The sequence below is a fragment of the Heterocephalus glaber genome, unplaced genomic scaffold (assembly GCF_053883595.1).
Source record: "Heterocephalus glaber isolate CG9 unplaced genomic scaffold, H.glaber_assembly_v1.0 deba00001600, whole genome shotgun sequence".
NCBI lineage: Eukaryota > Metazoa > Chordata > Mammalia > Rodentia > Bathyergidae > Heterocephalus > Heterocephalus glaber.
In genome coordinates, this window is record NW_028258372.1 from 18,377,933 (window position 1) to 18,399,250 (window position 21,318).

General features: G+C 43.5%; 1 protein-coding gene across 9 annotated transcripts in view; it reads right to left on the reverse strand.

Moving 5' to 3' along the window:
* Positions 1-20,469, reverse strand: part of Cacna1e (calcium voltage-gated channel subunit alpha1 E) — a 485,327-nt gene extending 464,858 nt beyond the window's left edge. For 6 of the 9 annotated variants that reach the window (XM_087194394.1, XM_087194393.1, XM_087194398.1 and 3 more), the window contains exon 1: positions 19,837-20,469. In XM_087194394.1, the coding sequence (XP_087050520.1) occupies positions 19,837-19,849 (13 nt within the window). In that variant the 5' untranslated portion in view covers positions 19,850-20,469. Of the gene's footprint in view, positions 1-19,333; positions 19,777-19,836 lie in introns of those variants that run through there. The other 3 variants (XM_087194397.1, XM_087194395.1, XM_087194392.1) reach the window with 2 other exon arrangements.
* Positions 20,470-21,318: the final 849 nt, after the last annotated feature.

Consider the following 21,318-nt stretch of genomic DNA (forward strand, 5'->3'; position numbering starts at 1 on the left):
CAGATTCCTAGATTTGTATGAATTACCAAAGGTGAACAAAGATGACCTAAAAATTCCAAATGACCCAATATCAATCAATGTAATTGAAAATGTAATTAAAAACTTACCAACTAAGAAAAGCCCGGGATCTGATGGCTTCACTGCTGAATTCTACAAGAATTTAGAGAAGAACTACTGCGACTGCCCTTTAAACTCTTCAATGAAATTGAAAGGGAAACAATACTTCCAAATTCATTCCTGGAAGAAAGCATCACCTTGATCCCCAAAGCAGAGAAAGACCCAACTGAAAAAGAGAACTATAGGCCAATCTCACTAATGAACATAGACACAAAAATCCTTAATAAGATACTGGCAAATAGAATGCAGAAGATCATCATGAAGATCATACACCCTGACCAAGTGGGATTAATCCCAGGGATGCAGGGATGGTTCAACATATGCAAATCAATCAGTATAATACACTATATCAATAGAGCCAAGACATATGATCATCTCCATAGATACAGAAAAAGCATTTGACAAAATCCAACATGCATTTATGATAAAAAAAAAAACTACAAAAAATTGGAATAGATGGTCTCTACCTCAATCTGATAAAAGCCATCTATGAAAAATCAACAGCCTCATACTAAAAGGTCAAACACTGAAATCCTTCAAATTAAAATCAGGAACAAGACAAGCATGTCAACTATCACCACACCTGTTCAATACAGTTTTGGAAACATTGGCCATGGTAGTTAGACAAGAGAAAGAAATAAAAGGAAAAAAAATAGGAAATGAAGAGTCAAATTGTCATTATTTGCAGATGGCATGATTCTCTATATAGGGGACCCCAAGAACTCCACCAAAAGTCTTCTAGACTTAATAACCAAATTCAGTAAAGAAGCTGGATACAAGGTCAACACACAAAAATCAATAGCTTTCCTCTAAACAAACAATAGACTCACTGAGAGAGAAATAGGGCAAACAATTCCTTTCACAATAGCATCCAAAAAACTGAAATACCTAGGAATCAACCTAACAAAAGAAATCAAAGATCTCTTCTCTGAAAACTATAGCACTCCAAAAAATGATTGAAGAGGATATCAGAAAATGGAAAGGCATCTCTTGTTCCTGGGTAGGAAGGATCAACATAATGAAAATGGTCATACTTCCAAAACTGCTATATAGATTCAATGCAATCCCAATTGAAATCCCAGCAGCTTACTTCACGGACTTGGAGAACACAATCCAAAAATTCATTTGGAACAAGAGACCCAGAATAGCAAAAGCAATTCTAGGTAACAGAGACATGCCAGGGGGTATTACAACCCCCAACTTGAAACTCTACTACAAAGCTACTGTGATAAAAACAGCATGGTACTGGCAAAGTGGAACAGACTAGAAGTTGAAGAAAAAACTCCAGACACAGTCACCCACCTCATCTTTGACAAAGGACCAAAATACCCTCACTGGAGGAAAGATACCATCCATAATAAATGGCGCTGGAAAAAATAGGTTTCAACTTGCCAAAGATTAAAACTAGACCTATATCTCTCACCATGCACTAAACTAAAATCAAAATGGATTAAAGATCTAAATATTAAAATAGAAACAATGAACTGGCTGGAACAGAGGTTAGGTAGAACTCTTCAAGACATTGGTGTAGGAAAAAATTTTATGAACAAAACCTCAGTTGCCCGTAAACTAGAACAATCAACAAGTGGGATCTCTTCTTATTAAAAAGCTTCTGCACAGCACGAGAAACTGCCAGCAGTGTGAAGAGATGACCCACAATGTGGGAAAAAGTTTTCACCAGCTGTCCCTCAGACAAAGGTCTAGAATATATAAAGAACTTCAAAAAACCAGACCTCCCAAATTTAAAGACCCAATCCAAAAATGGGCTTCTGAAATGAACAGACATTCTCAGACAAAGAAGTAGAAAAAGCAAATAAACATATGAAAAAATGTTCAGCATCACTGGTCATTCCAGAGATGCAAATGAAAACAATGCTGAGATTCCACCTCACTCCAGAAAGAATGGCTGCTATCATGAAATCAACCAATAACAAATGCTGGTGGGCATCATTGGAGGAAAGACAGCCTATTTAATAAATGGTGTTGGAAAAACTGGATTTCAACCTGCCAAATATTAAAACTAGACCCATACCTATCACCATGCACTAAACTAAGATCGAAATGGATTAAAGATCTAAATATTAAAACACAAACACTAAACTTGCTGGAAGATAAGTTAGGTAGAACTCTGGAAGACATTGGCATAGGAAAATACTTCATGAACAAAACCTCAGTAGCATGGGAACTAGCAGAAAGAATCAACAACTGGGATTATTAAAAAGCTTCTGCACTGCAAAAGAAACCACCAACAGAGCCAAAAGACATCATACAATGTGGGGAAAACTTTTTAGCAGCTGTATATCAGACAAAGGACTACTATCTAGAATACACAAAGAATTGAAAAAATTCAGACCCCCCCCAAATTCAAAGACCCAATTAAAAAATGGGCATCTGAAATGAACAGACATTTCTCAGACAAAGAAGTAAAAGCAGCAAATAAATATATGAAAAAATGTTCAACATCACTGGTCATTCGAGAGATGCAGATGAAAACAACACTGAGATTCCACCTCACCCCACAAAGAATGGCTGCTATCAAGAAATCAACAAATAACAAATGCTGACAGAGGTGTGGGGAGAAAGGAACACTTCTCCATTGCTGGTGGGAGTGTAGACTGGTGCAACCACTATGGAAGTCAGTATGGAGATTCCTCAAAGAACTAGGGCTAGAGGTCCCATTTGACCCAGCTATTCCCCTGCTGAGTATCTTCCCAAGAGAATTAAAAGAATCATACCACAGTGATATATGTGCACCCATGTTTATAGTGGCACAGTTTGTAATAGCTAAAGCTTGGAAGCAGCCCAAGTGCCAATCAATTGGAAACTGGATAAAGAAGATGTGTTTTTTTAATAAAATGGAGTACTACTAAGCCATAAAGAATGAGAAACTAGAGTCATTTATAGCTAAATGGATGCATGTTGAGGCGATACTCTTAAGTGAAATAAATAGAACTCGCATGTGTAAATACCGAATAATTTCTCTAGTGTGAGAAACTGATAGTGAAAACAAGGGTTAAAATGATTAAAATGAATATTGGATAACTGGAAATAGGAAAAAAGGTCCAAAGATGAAGGGGTGAAGGAAGGGGAAGGGGAAAGGAAAGGTGCGAAAAGAAAAACTATGAGAAAAGAAAAAAAATGGAAATGATGTCTGTGTAAATAGGGAAGGGTGGAGGGGGTGAAGGGTGCACAGGTAATGGGGAAAAAAATAAGAACCAAGATATATCATGTACAGGTACAAACACCCAATGATAAATGTAAATGAATTGTATACCTAAAATGTACCAATAAAAGAATTTACGGAAAAAAAAAAAATGCTGGTGGGACTGTGGGGAAAGAGGAACCCTGCTCCACTGCTGGTGGGAGTGTAGACTGGCGCAACCACTGTGGAAATCAGTATGGAGATACCTCAAAGAACTAGGACTAGAGGTCCCATTTGACCCAGCTATTCCCCTACTGGGAATCTTCCCCAAAGAATTAAAAGAATCATACCACAGCGATATATGTGCACCTATGTTTATAGCGGCACAGTTTGTAATAGCTAAAGCTTGGAAACAGCCCAAATGCCCATCAACTGGAGACTGGATAAAGAAAACGTGGTGTTTCTAATAAAATGGAGCATTACTCAGCCATAAAGAACAAGAAACTAGAGCATTTATAGCTAAATGGATGCACACTGAGGCGATACTCTTAAGTGAAATAAATAGGACACACATGTGTAAATACCGAACAGTTTCTCTAGTGTGAGAAACTGAAAGTGTAAATAAGGACTAAAAGGTATAATAGATAATGTGAAATAGGAAGAAAAGGGACAAAGGGGAAGGGGAAGTAGGAGGTGTAGGGGGAAAGAAAGAAGGAAATGGAATTAATATGAGAAAAAGAAAAAATGGACACAAAGTCTTTGTAGATAGGGAGGGATGGAGGGGTTGAAGGGAGGGCAGGGCAAGGGTGAAAAATAAAAACCAAGAGAGATTATGTAAAGGTGCAAATATCCAATGAAGAATGTCATTATATTGTACACCTTAAATGTACCAATATAATTAATAAAAAATAAAGTTAATTCAAAAAATAAAAAAATTTTAAAAACCCCATCTCTTCAGCTATAGTGCCCAGTCAGCTCTAAGGACAGTAAAGGGAGGAAAATGGTCCCTGCATGGTCTTCCTTATGTTCTCAGGTTAAAGATAGCCTGGTTTCTCTTTGCTGGAGATCCTGAGGTCTTTGCTAGCATACAGTGATCAAGAAATGGTCATGTGATCAGGAAAGGCCTCCCTGATAGTGACATTTGAGCAAAGGCTTGAAGGTGGTGATTCAGGGACAAACCATGCAGCTGTCTGGGGAAGACCAGGCCAGACAGAAGGAAAAGCAAGGCCAAAGAGTCAGAGACAAAGTGTGTCCAGAATATTTAAAGCACAGCAAGGAGCCTGTGTGATTGCAACAGAGAAATGGGGGGAGTTGTTGGACATAAGTCCAAAAGAAAGGTGACGTTGGTGTAAGTTTCACACCCTGTAGGGCTTTGTGGGCCATTTCAAGGATTTTGACTTTACTCAGTGATATACGGGAGGTCACTCACAGGTCAACAAATGTGTAAGGTGAACTGACTTATATTTTTTAAAGGGTTCCATGGGTTGATGGGCTGAGAACGCACTCCAAATAGGGCAGCATGACCATCTGTTTCAATTAGGCCTAAAGTGTAGCCAACAATTTGAGAGGGGGGTGACGGTAGTTTGACCAGGCTGGTACAGTGGAGGTGGTGAGAGATTGGTATATTTTGAAGACAGAGTCAACCAGATTTGCTAATAGATACATCTGGGAAGAAAAAAAAGAGAGAGATCATGGACACTGCTAAGATTTTTTGACATGAGCTATTATAAAAATGGAGTTGTTATAACTGAGATAGGTAGTTAAGATTGAAGGAGCAGGTTTTACGGGGAAGAACAAGAATTCATGACTGGACATGTGAAATGTGATATGTCTTTCACACACCCACTTAGAAATGTCTCATGGGCAAGTGGATAGACACATGTAGTGGGCAGAGAGAAGGTCAAGTGAGAGATATATGCTTAGAAGTCATCTTTCTGCAGATGGTATTTAAAATCAGGGCCCTAGATGAATGATTGTAGACAAAGAAAAGAAGGCAGAGGATTGAGGCGTGGATTATCCAAAGCTCACAGGCTGGCTGATAAAGAAAAATTGACAGACATCCAAGAACTTACCAATGGGGTAGGAAAAATCCTGGACAGCATGGGATGTTCCAAAAGCCAGATCCAAAAAGCATTTCAGAGAGAACAATCGGGCATGTCAATTACTGATAGATCAAGAATCTCAAGATGAGAACTGAAGTTGACCAATAGATTGAGCAACAGGAATGTCACTGATGATCTTAGGAAGAACAATTGTGGTAGAGTGAGGGTCACATCTTCAAAGAGGGTTCAGAAAGAATGGAAGTAGCTAAATAATACAAGGAAATTTTCTCTTAATAAATGTATTCTGACTAATAAATAAAGAAAGGGTAACTGGATTAAAATAGCTGCATTTTGTAAACCTATAATGAAATAATCTAAAGAGGGGTTCAGCAAACTAAGGACCTTGGACTACATCTGGCCTGCTTGCTTTTATTAATAAAGTTTTATCGAAACTCATCCATACCCAGTCACTTATATGCATTGGCTGTGCTTGCTTCCTAGCTATAGTAACAGCACTGAGTAGTTGAGAGAGAGACCATGTGGCCCACAAACTGAAGTATTTTCTGTCTGACCCTTTACAGAAAAATGTTGTCAACCCTAATCTAGGTAGTGATCCTCAGCAGCTGCTAATATGCCAAGAAGAGAAACAACTAGACACCATGGGCCTATGTTCCACCCTCAAGGAAGTCATCTTGCAAAATAATAAAAATCAAACCTGAATCAGATGGACTTAAGCATCAATTTGTACAGAACAGAAATGTTCTACAACACAGTGGGGATGCAATCAGCAAAATCCAGAATGTAGGAAAATCTGCCAAAAAGGTGATTATGTTTCATAAACAGATAAACTATAAGACCCAAAACAAACTGGGGAAGGGAATCTATAGATTAAGACTTAAACCTTTAAGGCAAATATATATTCCAAAGCTTATTTGAATTTTGATAAAAATCAAATCAACTGCAGAAAAAAATCACATGACTAGGGAAATTTGAACATTAACTAGATATTTAAGGATATTAAGAAATTACTGTTAACTTGAGGGAGTATAATTCTGTTATGTTTTTAATCCATTATGTTAGAAATTGATACTTAAATATTTACAGATGGAATATATGATGGTTGGCATTTGCTTCAAAATAATTCAGTGGAGAAGTAAAGTAGAAGGTTTAGGTAAAAAAATTTGGCCATGCAGTGATAATTACTGAAGCTAAATAGTGAGTATGTGAGGTTCATTACACTATTCTCTCTCCTTTAGTACATGTTTGAAATTTTCTGTACTAAAAAGTGAATTAGAAAAAGCTAACCAAAAGAGACAAGGCAGCACGACAGTGTGCAGCACAAATGAAGTGAGGGTTCCAGAAGACCCTGATTCTGAGAAGTAGTGATGATATGGGCTTGGGGAAATGCCAAATATTTCCTGGAAGAAGAGCAGAGAAGAGGGCAGAGCACTGGGAAAAGAGTATAAACATGAGATACTTGAGGAGAAGGATCTCCCTTTGACAGACTCTCAGAGCATCCGTGGTGGAAGGGACTATGCCATCCACCCTCACCCCATCCTCACTGTCTTACTATAGACTGTTTCCTGTGGGCTTTCTCCACAGAATCTAGGCATAAAACTTCAGAAAGGATTCCCTCTCCTGTGAGGCACAGGAAGCATTCTCAGAGAACCAGTTTGCACCCTGAGGGCAGAAAAATTTCTTCCTGTGTGACTCCTATTCTACCAGATAATTCATCCAGGGCAGGCCAATCCCACTCCTGCTTCTCCACCAGCACTCAGACTGGCTCAGTTTAGTCCTCTCCTGGTGGAATCATGATATACACACTCCATCTGGGGCGATCCACCCAGGCACCAGGTAGGGTGTCTTTTGGTGAATTTTTCGGTTCCTGATGTTAGTGAGGCTTTAGGGTGTGCATTTTACCACTGGGAGTCCTTAGCTTCCCTCACATTGTTTTGGGGGTTTTTTTTTTGGTACCAGGGATCAAACTCAAGACCTTGCGCTTGCGAGGCAGGTGGCAGAACCACTGAGCTAAATCCCTGTCTCCTTTACCCTCAGATTCTTAAAAGTTTCTCTGACTACAAAAATTAAGAACCACTATATTTGGGGTGGGGATTTAGCTCATCGGCACTGCACCTGCCTCACAAGTGCAAGATCGGTCCCTGGTACCAAAAAGAAAAACCACTACACTTGAAGTACAATAATGTTTTGACATATTAGATTTAGGGTAAGTCTGGGGTATAATTATATCTGTTAGAGCCCCTTCAAATGTCAATATGTGTTTCCTACCCCCAAAACTAGATGATTGTTTCTGGATAAGCCAAAACTAGAATTAAAATTCTTCAATGGCAGACTGGTAGCAGTACAAATCTCAAACATCCTCTACCTTTAGAAGCCAAATAAAGCAGTAAACCTATGACGAGCTAGATCCTAAGAAACAACTGGCATTATACACATTTTACAAGCCCTACAGTTTACAAAGTAAATTATTTCATTGGCGCTTCATATTATGACTTGGAGAATTGTGTCATGAAACTTTAAAAAGGAGAGAAAAACAATGAAATGGGAGTGCAACTGGCGTCTTTCTGTCTTGAATGGCCTTTTCAAATTAGCAGCCCCCAAGCCCTCACACTCTAGTCCCACTGCAGCCACACCCAAAGGGGGGCAGGAGCCAGGGCTCTGCACTGTCTGCCTCCCACAAAGTATTGCATATATTCATGCAATCAACTTCTCCTGGGCTAGAGGCTCTGAGATGCCACAGAATGGCAGATTGAGAAGGTTCACCGCAGGCACCACAGCAATGCCCAGCCAGAGCTCCAGCTGCCACTCTGCCTTCTCCCTTCCCACAGGAGCCCTGCACCCACTCCTGTTCTCAGACCAACACTGACCTTCTCTAGCTAACATGGCGAATTGTTTATCCCAATTGAATCGTTACACAAGCTGTAAGAGGCAGACACTGTCCCTGCCCTGAGGCACAGAGAAAATAAGGCACCTAGAGTAGTGGGCCAGCACGCCTTTTGGGGACTGGGTCTTCAGCATGGAGGCACCTGAGTCTGGGGCTGGGGTGTTAAGCAGTGTGCAGAGAGGAGCAGTGCCAAGTCTGGCACCACTGTCTCTCACAGGAGCTCACATTCTCAGGAGGAGATCGGCTTCCATTCCTCCTGAGCCAAGGACTTGGGGCGGGAGGAGTGAGTTCCCGCAAGGCCCAGCCTCCTCCACTCGCCTTCTCTTCCTTGGACCTGTAGTCTTTCAGCCAACAATGACTGGGCCAATGCTATGTGCCAGACACAGTGGTGAACAATACAGAGTCCCAATCTTCAGAGAGAGTTCATCCAGGAAGACTCAGACATTCCACTAACAAGAAAATAAAAACCCGAGGGGAGTGCTATAAACATGTAGGGTGCTAAAAGGGAGGATAATAGGAAGACCTAAACTAGATGGGCTGATGGCAGTTGTCTGTGAAGTAGATGATCTCACTGAAGAAATGATATTCAAATTGAGAACTAACCAGGTGAATGGGGAATTAGAGGTGGGGGGGGCAGCATGTGCAAAGGCCCTGTAATAAGAAAGAGGTTGGCATATTCAGAAAGAGTGCAGAAGAGCTGGCAAGTGGTGGATGATTGAGAGAGAGGAGTAGGTTTAAGGTGGAGGACATTGGGGCTTTAATGCACAGAGCACAAAGGCCAAGGAAAAGATCTTGGATTTCAAGCCGAGGAGTGGCATGATCCTGTTTCACTTCAAGATAATGCAGGCCCCTGTGGAGCATGGGGCTATAAAGGTAACTAGAGAGGAAGCAAAAAGTACAGTTAGGAGGTTTTTGTGGTTGTCCAAGTGAGAGATGATGACTTGGTCTAAGATGGGTGGTCGCAGTGGACATAGAAGAGGACAGGATAGAAATGCTGAAGCATAATGCAGTGGCCCATGCCTACAATCTCAGCTACTTTGAAGGCTGAGGCAGGAGGATCTGAAGTTCAAGGCCAATCTGAGCAACTTAGCAAGGCCCTGTCTCAAAATAAAAAATAAAAACATCCGGCGATATAGCTCAGTGCAAGTCCCTGGGTTCAATCCCCAGTATCACAAAAAGGAGGAGGAAGAATAATAATAAAGCCTAAGGTTGACGGGCCTTCATATTGGATTGCTTAAGTGTATATAGAAGCTTAGTCCTGGACTACTGGCTGGGTGAAGGTGGCATTTACCAACACTAAGAAAGCTAGAAGAGAAGCAGAGCTGGAGGTAAGGCTAAGAATTCAATTTGGATATGTTAAGTTTGAGATGCCTCTGAGAATGCCAAATGGCAACATTTAAAAAGTCATTGGATAGATGGGTTTGCAGCTTAGTAGAGAGGTCTGAGCTGGAAGTAAAAATTTGGGAGTTGGACAAATTTTTTGAGAAATGACCTTGTAGTGACCATGAGAATGTGCCTAGCAGACCTCCAACTATGGCCAAGAGCCCCAGCTGCCTGGCTCTAAAATCCATTACTGTATTTACTCAAGGCAGGGATAGGAAAGCAGGCCCACTTCTGGAGACAGGGAATTCCTCTGCCAGTCATCTTGGCTCAAGGGCTTCCTGACAGCTTTGATGAGCATTGTTAGGTTTCACAGTAGTCTGAGACCTTTGCACCCAGACTATCTTCCCTCTCTGTCATTCAGGATCAGACTTGTATGGAGTCCGAATGGTTCTTCCAGCCTTTCCTGGCTCCCTCTCCATTATCTCTCATTGGTGTTTCCCCTAATAAAATCCTTGTAGAGTGCATCTCATCTTGGAGTCTTCTTCTTCTTGGAGAACCCAAGTCAACCAAGCCCCGGTGTGTTCACATCTTGTATTCATGCCATGGATAGTCTCTTCCCATACGGAGTCTGTGATTGGCCATGTGACTTGCTTTAGGCCATGGAACAAGAGCAAATGTGACACAAGTGGAAGATTAAAAGGGCTTATACATTGGGTCTCTCTCTCTCTCTCTCTCTCTCTCTCTCTCTCTCTCTCTCTCTGTGTGTGTGTGTGTGTGTTATGGTATACATGTTTCCCCTCAATCATATGTTGATATCTAACTATCAATGTGCTAGCATTAAGAGGCAGAATCAATAGGAGGTGATTAACCTATGAGAGTTAAGCCTTCAGAATGGGATTAGGGCTTTAAGAAAGGCCCCAAGTTACTGTCTTGCCCCTTCTGCCATGTAAGCACATATCAAGAAACCAGGAAATGGGCCCTCACCAACATCAATCTGCCAGCACCTTGATATTGGGCTTTCCAGCCTCCAGGAACATGAAAAATAAATTTCTGTTATTTATAAGCTCCCCAGTCTGTGGTATTATATAACAGCAACTCAAACAGATGAAGACATTCTTGCTTCTGGAACCATCTGCAGCCACTCGAGGGAGGCTGGGATCACCTTTATGAAGTGATGAGAAACCATAAAGAGAGGCTCTAACCATCCTAGCTGATGGTGCATAGATAGGAGAAAGGCCAAAAAAGACCATCCAATTTCACCCAAGCCATCCAGGACAGAAAAACCACCCAACCAATCACAGAATGGTGAAAAATACGTTTGTTGTTTTATACTTCTACATTCTCAGGTGATTTATTATGCAGCAAAAGTTATGGAAAGGAATCTGGAGCATAAACACGGTATTCAAAGCTATGTGAAAGAGTTGATCCGATATTAGATGTGAAGTTCCTGTCCTTGCTTGCCTAACCCAAAGCTTTTACTAAGGTTCTTCACATTAACCGGAATTCTTTCTGATAATTTGTTTAGTACTTACTATGTTACAGACAACATACGGAGGGGCCATAGACTTATAGTGATAACTGAAACACAATTTTACCCTAAAGGGAAAAAATGGGGGGATCAGCAAAACAACCCCTTCTTAGTTAAGAAACTAAGGAGTTTTCTTTAAATTAAAAATTGTTGGATACAAAGTTGGCAGGAATTCTTCCACTTCGACTTCATGGTCTCCCCCACTCCTCTTTTCTCTTTCTCTCTCCTTCTCTTCCCCCAACCCCACCCTCAATTATATCACAGCCTCATTCAACTTTATCACTTTCTTGGAGAGGAGTTGATAGGTCCCTACTGTCACTTCACAGTCAGCAAGTTATAAGTACAACTCCCCAGCTGCGGAGAAGATGGTACAACAGAGAAAGGGAGACTCGGAATTTGCCAAAGGTTCTGGAGTGCCTTCTTCACTTGGTTAAACATTCAGTAAACTTGTTAGTCGCCTAGGAAAGCACTGAAGAAATATTGATAAAAGAAAAAATCCCCAATATTAGGATCTCACAATTACAACACCACATCGAGTACAGTACTTACCTCTAGGTAAGCAGCAGAAAGTATGGCAGAGTAAAGAAAAGGAAGCGAGACTGTTTAAAGAGAAATCTTCCCAGAAGAGGTAACTGCATTTAGCCAGGGCCTTGTGGGTAAGGGGTAGGGCAAGTCATGCCGAACTAATATGAATGAAAGGCAGGGAAAATAGGAGGAAGAAGAATCACAAACAACTCCCAGATTTCTGACTTGGACTATGGGATGGACAGTAGCACCACTTGCTGAGAGAGAATAAATGACAGGAGGACAAGATTTGGTCAATGATGATGGGTTCAGTTTTAGACAAGGTGAATTTGAGATACTATAAGGTATTAAAGTGGTAACATCCAGTGTTGATTTGGAGAAAAATTCTGGAACTGAAAAAAGAATCCTGGATTGGAAAACAAATGTATACATCATCAGCATGTGGTGATGGCTGAAGCAAAGAGAAGAGATGAAATCCCCCTTGAAAAGCATGTATCACAAATGAAAAAATCCAGGGTTGGGATCTGGAAGCATCTATATGTATCAGTCACTCAGTTCTCATCTTTGGGAGGAACCCAGAGAACACTAACTGGAGGAAAAATTGCCAAGCACCCATCAGACACCACCAAGGTACCTGCTATCCCCATCCCAGATGTTCTAGCTCTTTTCTCAGCAGTCTATTGTAAACGGCCAGGAAAATAATTCCACTAAGATGTGAATGATTAATAACAGATGTCTCCAGAGGTATTTTCAGTTTAATTAGGGGTCTAAGCTTCCCAATAATTCTGGCTTTAAAGCCAAGACTTGAGGTAAACCTGGACTCCACTACTTAGCAAGTCTCAAATTCTGGAGGCTTTTGTATTCATCTATTAGACAGGAATAACAAATCTTCCCGCTCAAACAGGTATAAGATATATCAAGCTCGGGCACATGGCAGGTGCCCAACAACTTACATCCTTTCTCTATCCTTCTAACCATGGTTTTCACACTTCATGCACATCAAACTCACCTAGATACGATCCACTCCCAGATTCCTAATTCAGAACATTTAGTACGGGACAGAAATGTTCTTGCTGGTGCTGATGTTGCTGCTCCAGGATCAACACTTTGAAAGGAGATGTTCTTCCTGAAGGACTATCGTATGAGTGAATACTCATTCCATGTATCCCAGGAATTGAAGAGACCATGGAGAAGGCTGTGGAATCCAGGATGTAGGTTCTAAGTGCAGGAAGCATGACAAAGAAATGGGGTAGGGAAAGGCAGAGGCAGGGGCTGCACACAACCTTCTGGCTTAGCCACCACCACAGATATCTCAAGGCCTGGAAGTTGAATGATTCACACTCCCGAGTTTGAAAAGCTGTGACTCATGGCCTGGGTGCAGTAGGTGGGCTGCATTGACTCAACCCTCAGGGAGGGTGGCGAGTGAAGAAAACAGGTCTGCAGAGTCACAACCAACAGTCAACTGAATGAACTGAGGTTTCCTCAATACCCCCAGGAGCCTGGAGAGAAGAGAAAGAGATGTGGCCAGCCTGGAGGAACTCAAAGGCTATGGAGACTGTCCCCTGGACAGTGAGGGAGAGGATCCCTCCTCCCCAGTGTACAGGGGGAAGGGAGGCCCATGGGATATCTCCCCAATTTCAGATAGGCTAACCTGGGCTCTGAGATTAAAAGACTGTAGAAAATATTTCATTGAAGTAGATAAAGTTTGAGTTGGATGTATGGTTACTAAGGCATTTTGATCTGTCTTTTTAAATGTTTTTCTTTTTTCCCAAGATGATTTATTTCAATACAATTATCAAGACCACCAGTATTTGACGATGATTTGGATAGGGACTGGGAGTACTTTGTAGGGCAGCAGGAGTCTTACAAATTCTGTATAATATGTTCCTTCATTCAGGCTGCATTTAAACTTTACACTGTGCTGAAGGGATGATCTTTTTACAACCATATTAGACTTGGGTTATTTAGCTCTGTTATTGTCCAGTCTATCAAATAAATGTTTCTTATTATTTCCATTAAAAAGACTATGGAAAGAAAGAACAGCAACCCAGGAGCTCCTCCCAAACTACTCTTCGGTATTGCCTGTCCCTCTCCATCTCTCCGGGCATCACCAGGGCACACTGTGTGTGGGAATCTCCAGGAATGTCTGTTAACAGCAAGAGTGGAAGGAAAATCACTTCTTCTGACGAAGGCCTGTTATAGGCATCACCTTATTTTATATCTTAAAAATCTCCTCTGAACTCTCAATTTAAATTTATAATTTAATTCAAGCCACATGTACTACTACTATGCTAGGTATTGAAATTGCAAATATTGCCACAATGCTCATACTAAAAAAATCTTGCCTAATGAAAAATAAAATGTAGTGCACTTATTTTGTAGTCTGCAGAACACTTTCAATTTAACCTATTCCTCTCAAGTCCTGGAAAACTGATGATATGAATCCTCTTTCATTTTTTTGCCATTCTAATCCTCAGCTTAAATATCACCTCCTCAAACCTTTCTTTTGATATCCCAGAACAGCAAGTTACCTAATCACTATCCTGTTGCCCTGTATTAATTCTCTGAACGACATTCATCATGGTCTCATATTTTACAAATTTGTTTGTCTACTTATTTCTCTTTCCCTGCAATACAATAGCAAAAGTAGGATGTTTAGCTGCCTTGTTCACTAGGTACCAAATCAGTACCTAGCCCAGAACAGGACTCCAAGATATGCTGGTGAGAGGAAAGAAAGAAGGAAAGGAGGGGAGGAAAGAAGTAGGGAGAAGCTAGAATATATTTCCAACAAGTGATGTAACTGAGACACACACTTGGGCCTCCCTCCCCCCAAGCCTTTTCTCTCCACTCACCTCAGGGGTCACTCTGAGCCACCCCTCAGCTTCTGAGTTTGGCACGGTGATACTCCTTGCCTGGAGACAGAGGTAGATGCACCTAGGACTCTCAGACTTCAGTGCTGAGCCGCTCATTAACCTTGAGTCTGACAGCAACAAAAAGAGAAGCTCGAATTTGGATACGTGTTCACCTGTCATGAATCCCTTCACTAAGGAAAGGGTGGAACTTTTGCTGGATTTAGGATCATTACATTCAAGAAAATATCAAACAAGGACTAAATAAGTCAAGAGTAACTTCTTAATTTACTTTTTTTTAAGAAGCAGATCTGTTAAATGTTCTTCATCACTTCTGAAATTAAGAACAAAGAATAAAAATTTCTATTCAGCAAATATAGCAAACAAAAAATTCTATTGTATGAACAGTCAAGGGTAAAAGGGGAGACAAAGTATAAAGAAAGAGAGCGAGAGAGAAGGGAAAGGAGACAAAGTCATTAAACAGTCATTGATGTTAAAATGGAAAGGAACACACAATCACTGGCTCTCAGTCCCCTTCTCTGAAGGCTGGAGCACTGTGCCTGTAAACTGATACCTGGGAGGGTTGAGTGACTTTATTTTGGGCCTAAAGTCAAAGAGGATTAGACCAGATCCACTCCACCATGATCAGAGAACACATAATTTGGTAAAATAAATACCACACTGTACTCAGAGCTGGAAACCAATCACTTAAGAGTAAGAAACATATCCTTTTCATCATTATTTTTCCACTCCTCCTAGCAAAAGTCTGGGTATACATTTGATTCATGATGAAGCAAAGAAAACCTCAAAACAAACATAAGAGAGACACAAACACAGATACCCTCTAGAAGACAGGGACACCAAAAACTACTTTAATATTTTTGCAACTAAGGTGACAGTCCCATCATTAAGAGGTCGGTCCATCACCTTAGCCCTAGACTATGTTATCAGTGTCAGAAATTATATTTTAAAAACCCAGACACAGATGCACTCCCCATCACAAGCTGCATGTCCTCACCAACACTCATTAAGCTGCTGCAGCTATTACTGATCCTACCTCAAGAATCTGGAGTGTTCTCTTTTTACCCTAATCCTAGACTTAGGGCTGGGAATTTAGCTCAGTGGTTTCAACGCCTGCTACGCAAGTGCAAGGACCCGAGTTCGATCCCCGGTACCAAAAAAAAAAGTAATCCTAATCCTAGACTGGTGTTTGTAGGTGAAATTTTTTTTCTAGTGTGGCCAATGTATAAATGCCCTAGAATTTCAGAGAATGAATTTTTCAAAGTAATGCCATATGAACCCAAATGAAGGTGTTTCCTTGGTAGAGACCCAATCTGTTCTACAACCTCAATCACTTCAGTTCCAAGTCCCATCCCTAACTCGGCTGAGTTCTGCTCACAGGAGACCAGAGGCAGCCACTGCCCTCCTAGGATGCCTCTTCCAGGCCCACTCCATATAACTCCTCTCCATCAGCCTATCTAGCCACCATCCTGACTGACAGAGGGGTTAGGGTTAGGGTTAGAAGTGGCTTTGCCTAGGATTTGCAGAGCACAGAAAGCAAAGCTACCCCGAATTATGGGACCTAAGACTGCTGGAACTGGGAAGTACCTGCAGCATCCATCCAACTTTCATTTTGGGGCAGGTTAGATGAGGTCCATGTAGGTGAGTGATTTGTCCAAGGCCAAATGGCTACTTAATGGAGCTGAGTCATGATAGAAATGAAGCCTCCAAGGCCGATGCTCTCTTATCTACTTCACCCAAGGCAAACACCTACATTCTACCCCACCCCCAGGCAGCTCTTCTTGGTCTTGCAAGTTATGGTGCCACGGAGTATAAAAAGAAGGGTGAATAGTTGGAAATAATGTCCAAAGTTTTTCTGCTTAAGGCTTTAGTTTTGCCATGATGACGAAGAGAGAACCTGAGGATCTATCAGCTGGGATGGTCAGGTTTCCTTGCTAATCTACAGAATTATTTCTGGGGAAGCCAATGTGTGAGGAGACCTTTTCTAAGTCTAGGCCTTGGTCAGTCACTGAATCAACTGAAGACAACTTAACTGTAATCCTGAGAGTCAGCTGACTAAGTAGTAGACAGATCCTAAGAATCAGTAGTGGCACACATTCTGCCTTTCCATTAGACAATGCTATCACTCCAGCTAGGGTTCATGAGCACACTGGACAAGGATCCTGTACAGCAATCATTCCAGTGATGGTCCAGTGGCCAAGTAGGTGATGGAGAATACAAACTTCACGCTAAAAGCAAGGATACTGCTGGTGGGAAAGACAGAAGTAACATGAATCAAAATCTAAGCAGGGTGAACAAGCCAACTGCTTGATCCACCTCTCTCAGAAACCAGCCCAGGGCCTTGAGCAGCTAGGACTAAATCTAAGAGCCAAATGCTGACCCCCATCGACTGTAGCACACAGAGGCAGCCTTGTGTGAAGAGGATCAGCTGGCTCTGGATTGAATTCCAGCTCTGCCTCCTAGTATAATGGTGAACTTAAGCAAGGTACTTCACTTTTCTGAGCTTCAGCTTCCTATTTATAAGATGAAGATACCTACTTAATAGAATCAGGCAAGCATTCTTGATGGTAATATCTGGAAATTGCCTGATATAGTATCTGGAAAACACTAAGCACAAACAAATAGTAGCTAAACTTTCTGCAATTCTGCAGGAATTTTTCTGTCTGCCACAGCCTGCCTAGGGGATGAAGGTGTGTGACTGATACAGCCCAAGAAGCCTCGTTGCTCCTTCACACAGCAAGGAAGCAAAAGTGGGGCACTTTCCTGCAAAATGATGCTGATTGAACAGGAATTTCTCAGTTTGAAACCCAGGAAACATGTCAGATTTCTTTCCTCTCCCCTCCCTTCTCTCAAACTCCACAGACACCCCCAGCACTGGAGGTGCTATGACAGCACTGATCCAGTATCTCAACTTTGTGACTATTAAGATCACTGTATATCATGTTGCCATCAACACAGCAGTCATAAATCCTGGCAGAAGGACAGTCTCCTGGGAGCCCCAGGCTCATAAATACTGCAACAGAGCAGGCAGGAACAGCAACAACTCCATGTAAATCACCCCCAATTTGTAAACTGCACATAGCACAAAGTTCCACTTTGGAAATGTGCATTTTGGGAGGACTAGTGCTATCAAGGAAGGAATTCATCAAAAGAAAGAAATTTGTATCCTGAAGCTGGATCTTCAGCAGGAAGTGAAATAAAGTCCTTTTGAAATCAAAGTCAGGAAGAACCGTTCTATGAGGGAAGAAGCAAAATCCAAATGACATAAAAGCAAGGCATGTTGCCTCATGAATTGTCCCTACATCTGACCACATAATCACTTTTAGGGCAATAACTCATTTCCACCTGTAGGAACAGTCTCCACTATTTGTAATTATTACTAATGTATGTCCACTCTGAAAAGTGTCCTAGTTTGGATAATAAATGGTACAGTTACCTTATACTACAGAGTAGTAAAAATGTCTCGCCTGACCCAAGACTTAGCACGTGAGAGAACAGAGAATGGAATCAAACAACAAGAAAAGGTCACTTTCTTCTAGACTGTAGAGATGGCTGCACAATTGTACAAAGCCTACACATTTTCAGGAGAAGAAGTTCTATATTTTCCATTGGTAATTCCTCTTGGAACTGCCAATGGGAAGTTTTTCTCCCATGTGTATTCCAGTTCCCACCTCATAGAGGAAGCCCCCTTTTCCTCTGATTCTAATATTGGTGGAAATATATCAATGCTTTTATTTAAGCATCAGAAGTACTCTTTTCTTTCATGAAAACACTTCTCTGGGTTCAGGTCTCAAAGCCTCCTCGCTGGACTAAGCTATCCTGGCTCCCAGCCTTTCTTCTGGGGATGCTGTCTCTTTGACATAATGCAATCCTTAACCACCACAAATAAGTAAGGATCAGTGTCCCAACACTCTGATCTCCAAAAGGAAGACAGTGAATGAATCATTACAAGCCCCTCATATGGAGGTCACCCACCCACCCATTCAGCCTGAACCACCTGCTCTGCAGGCTTACAGTCATAGCCCGGCAGGAAGAGGACCCCACAAACACACCTTGGTCAAAGGCCCAGACAAACACCCAGGTCCCCATCATGAGGAGGAAGCCTCAATCTCAGCAATCTCAGTGAGAGGGCAGAGTGAGTGGGAAGGATAGCATCTGCCATCATTCTCTCTTGGACACCTGCACAAGCTCCAAGCCACAGCGAACTGGGTATTCCATCCCTACAAAGGACCAGCAACTGCTTTGCATAAGGAGACCCAATCCTGGTCAAAAATCAAGTTATCGAAGTGGCCTGGCCCCTTTTGATACCCTCCCTCTCACCCTGCTCTAAGCCCCAGTTGCCTGTCCTCTCCAGGAAAGGACCCACCTGGCCCCTGACTAGCAGCTCCAGAAACACCCAGGCCACCCGATATGAGACCCTAGCTCCTCCAAGGGCGCACAGAGCTTCCTTCACAAAACTTCTCTAGAAGTGCAGGCCCTGCTCAGCGCGTCCACCCCTCCAGGGGTGCCCCACAAAACTTCCCGGGGCTGGGCACTGGCCGAGCCTCCCGGGAGGTTCAGGAAAACCCGCAAGGCCCCACCTGCTCTGAGCCGGGCTCCGCTCCCAGGGCTGCACACGAGCCTCCCTCGCTGCAGCGTGAGAAATGCACAACCACCAGCCAGATGCCACCCTTGGGAGCCCCGGAATATCCAAACGGCGCTTCCCCCAGCCCAGGCAAGTGCCACCGAAGTTGCAAAGGAAAGGGCAGCGCATGCAGAGGAAGAACCGGCTTAGGAGAAACAGGTCTGGGCCAGCTAGGAATCTCTGAGGTCCATGCACCCCAACAGGTAGCAGCACAGGGGCCGGAGCCCCGGTGTCTTCGGCAGCAAGAACCAGGGACTTACCTTGAATAAATGCAGAGTCCCGCGCTCAGCTGAAGGAGGAGGGTGTGCTAGTATTTCTGAGACATCACTGAATGGTTTTAAAAGAGCAAGGGTGGGGGAAGGGGGTCAGGGGTGGGGGATGGTGAAATCAAAGTGAGGAGAAGGAGGAATCGATAGAAAGAAGGGAAGAGGAAGGCAGACGCAGGTGAGGGAAAGAAACGGAAAACAAAATAAATAAAGGAGAAAGGAGACAGCCGATTGGGGTGGGGGAATCTGTCTGCCCACACAGTGGAAAAGAAATTTCTGGCAATCAGAAAGAGAACTCGTACACATGCCCCCCAGAGCAGGCAGCCTGGGACTAACAAAGGAGAAGGGAAGGCGAGAGCTGTATCCAAACAGAAGCAGGAATCGCTGTCCAGCCACCAGCAGCGCCTGCAAGCGGGCGAGGGAGCCGGCGGAAGGGCGGCGAGAGCGGGGCTGAACGCCCGCGGGAGCGCGCACGGGCAGCCCAAGGCTCGACTTACCCGTGGCGGGCATCTGTGTAGTCGACAGCCAGGGTCCAGAGATTCAGGTCAGGGTTCTCACGGAAAAGTTCAATGACCTCAAACTTCCGCGAGTGATTTCCACTGGAATGCCCGGTCCCCGTTTGTGGGCGGGGGCGGCCCCTTCTCGGGGTCCTCCTGTGGACCTCGCCAGGGTGCTGGCCGCTTGTCCTCAGGGCAGGGGGACCGTGACCGGAAGAGTACTCACGGCTGCTTCTGTCTTAGGAGAAATAAGAGCGGCTTGGGGGGCTTCGGGGATCAAGTTACGGGGGATGGGCGAGGCTGCACGACCAGTCCCCAGGCCAGATGCCGCCAGCGGAAAGGGGACTCCAGCCCGGGGAGGAGCCTCTGTTCCCTCTGAACAGACTCGGAGGGGCCCGCTGAGGACGGGAAAGGAGAGCCGAAGAAGACTACCTGCCTCACAAGGAGTTAAGGAGCACAAAAAGCAAACAGCCCGAAAAACAGGCATTTAATTCCAACGTTCCAAGACCTGACTCCCTCTTGGGTGATCTGTCCCGCAGGTCTCTGGCTGTCTGCATGTCTTCCCCCCAAGAAAACAGAAATGCCTCCCAGAGCACCGCAGGCAAGGCCTTCCTCCCTTCAGCCCATCTCTGCAGGTCTCAGCGCAGCTTTGGCAGGCAGGACCAAGTGACTGCCCCCTCTCCTCTTCCTGGAGAGGAAGCAGCTGGGAAGGAGCCAGAGGCCGGGAAGCCTTCCTTTCTCTCTGCTCTTACTCCTTAAGCTTGACCTGGGCCCAGAGGGGCAAAGTCCTCCGAAGGCTTCATCTGGAGGTTCCCGGAGTTGCAAGAGGAGAGCTGACCTTTTCTTCTTGCCCTGATCGTCCCAAGACAGAGAGCAGGGACTTTCTTTAGCCACTTTTCATTCTCTGCACCCTGCACCCTGCCTGCTTTAGGCCTGGCTCCTGGAAGTCGGGCCACATGAACGGATGGGAAAAAAATAAACCACAAGGCCAATCACAGCTCCTTGAACCTTTTGTTGGAGTTGGGCAGAAAGAGAAGTGACGGTCAAGTGTCATGCAACCTGCTTGGCAAATTCCCACTTTGCCCCCAGAAGGTCTGGTTGGGAGGTTCACCCCAGGAGGGACCAGGACCAGGGTCCCAGGTCAGGTAAATCTTAAGCTTCTCACCAAGCCTGACAAAAAGTTAATTTAGTCTCTGTGAGCCAGACTCCCAGGAAGCTGAGCCTTTAGCCCTTACATTAAACAAGCATAAAAAGCTGCATCTGGGCTTTAGGCAAAAAATCACGGCTACACATCAGTTTTTCAGAGGTTTACAGGTTTCTGGAAACAGTCTTGTAGTTCTGCTTTCCTTTACTAGAAAGTGGGTGTGTATGTGTGTGTGTCTGTATGTGTTCAAGATAAGAAGCCACAGGACTCCTCTTGTGGAAGCGACCTTGCACTCCTGCAGGAGGGGAGGTCAGAAACCTGGGCCTTCAGCATCAGCA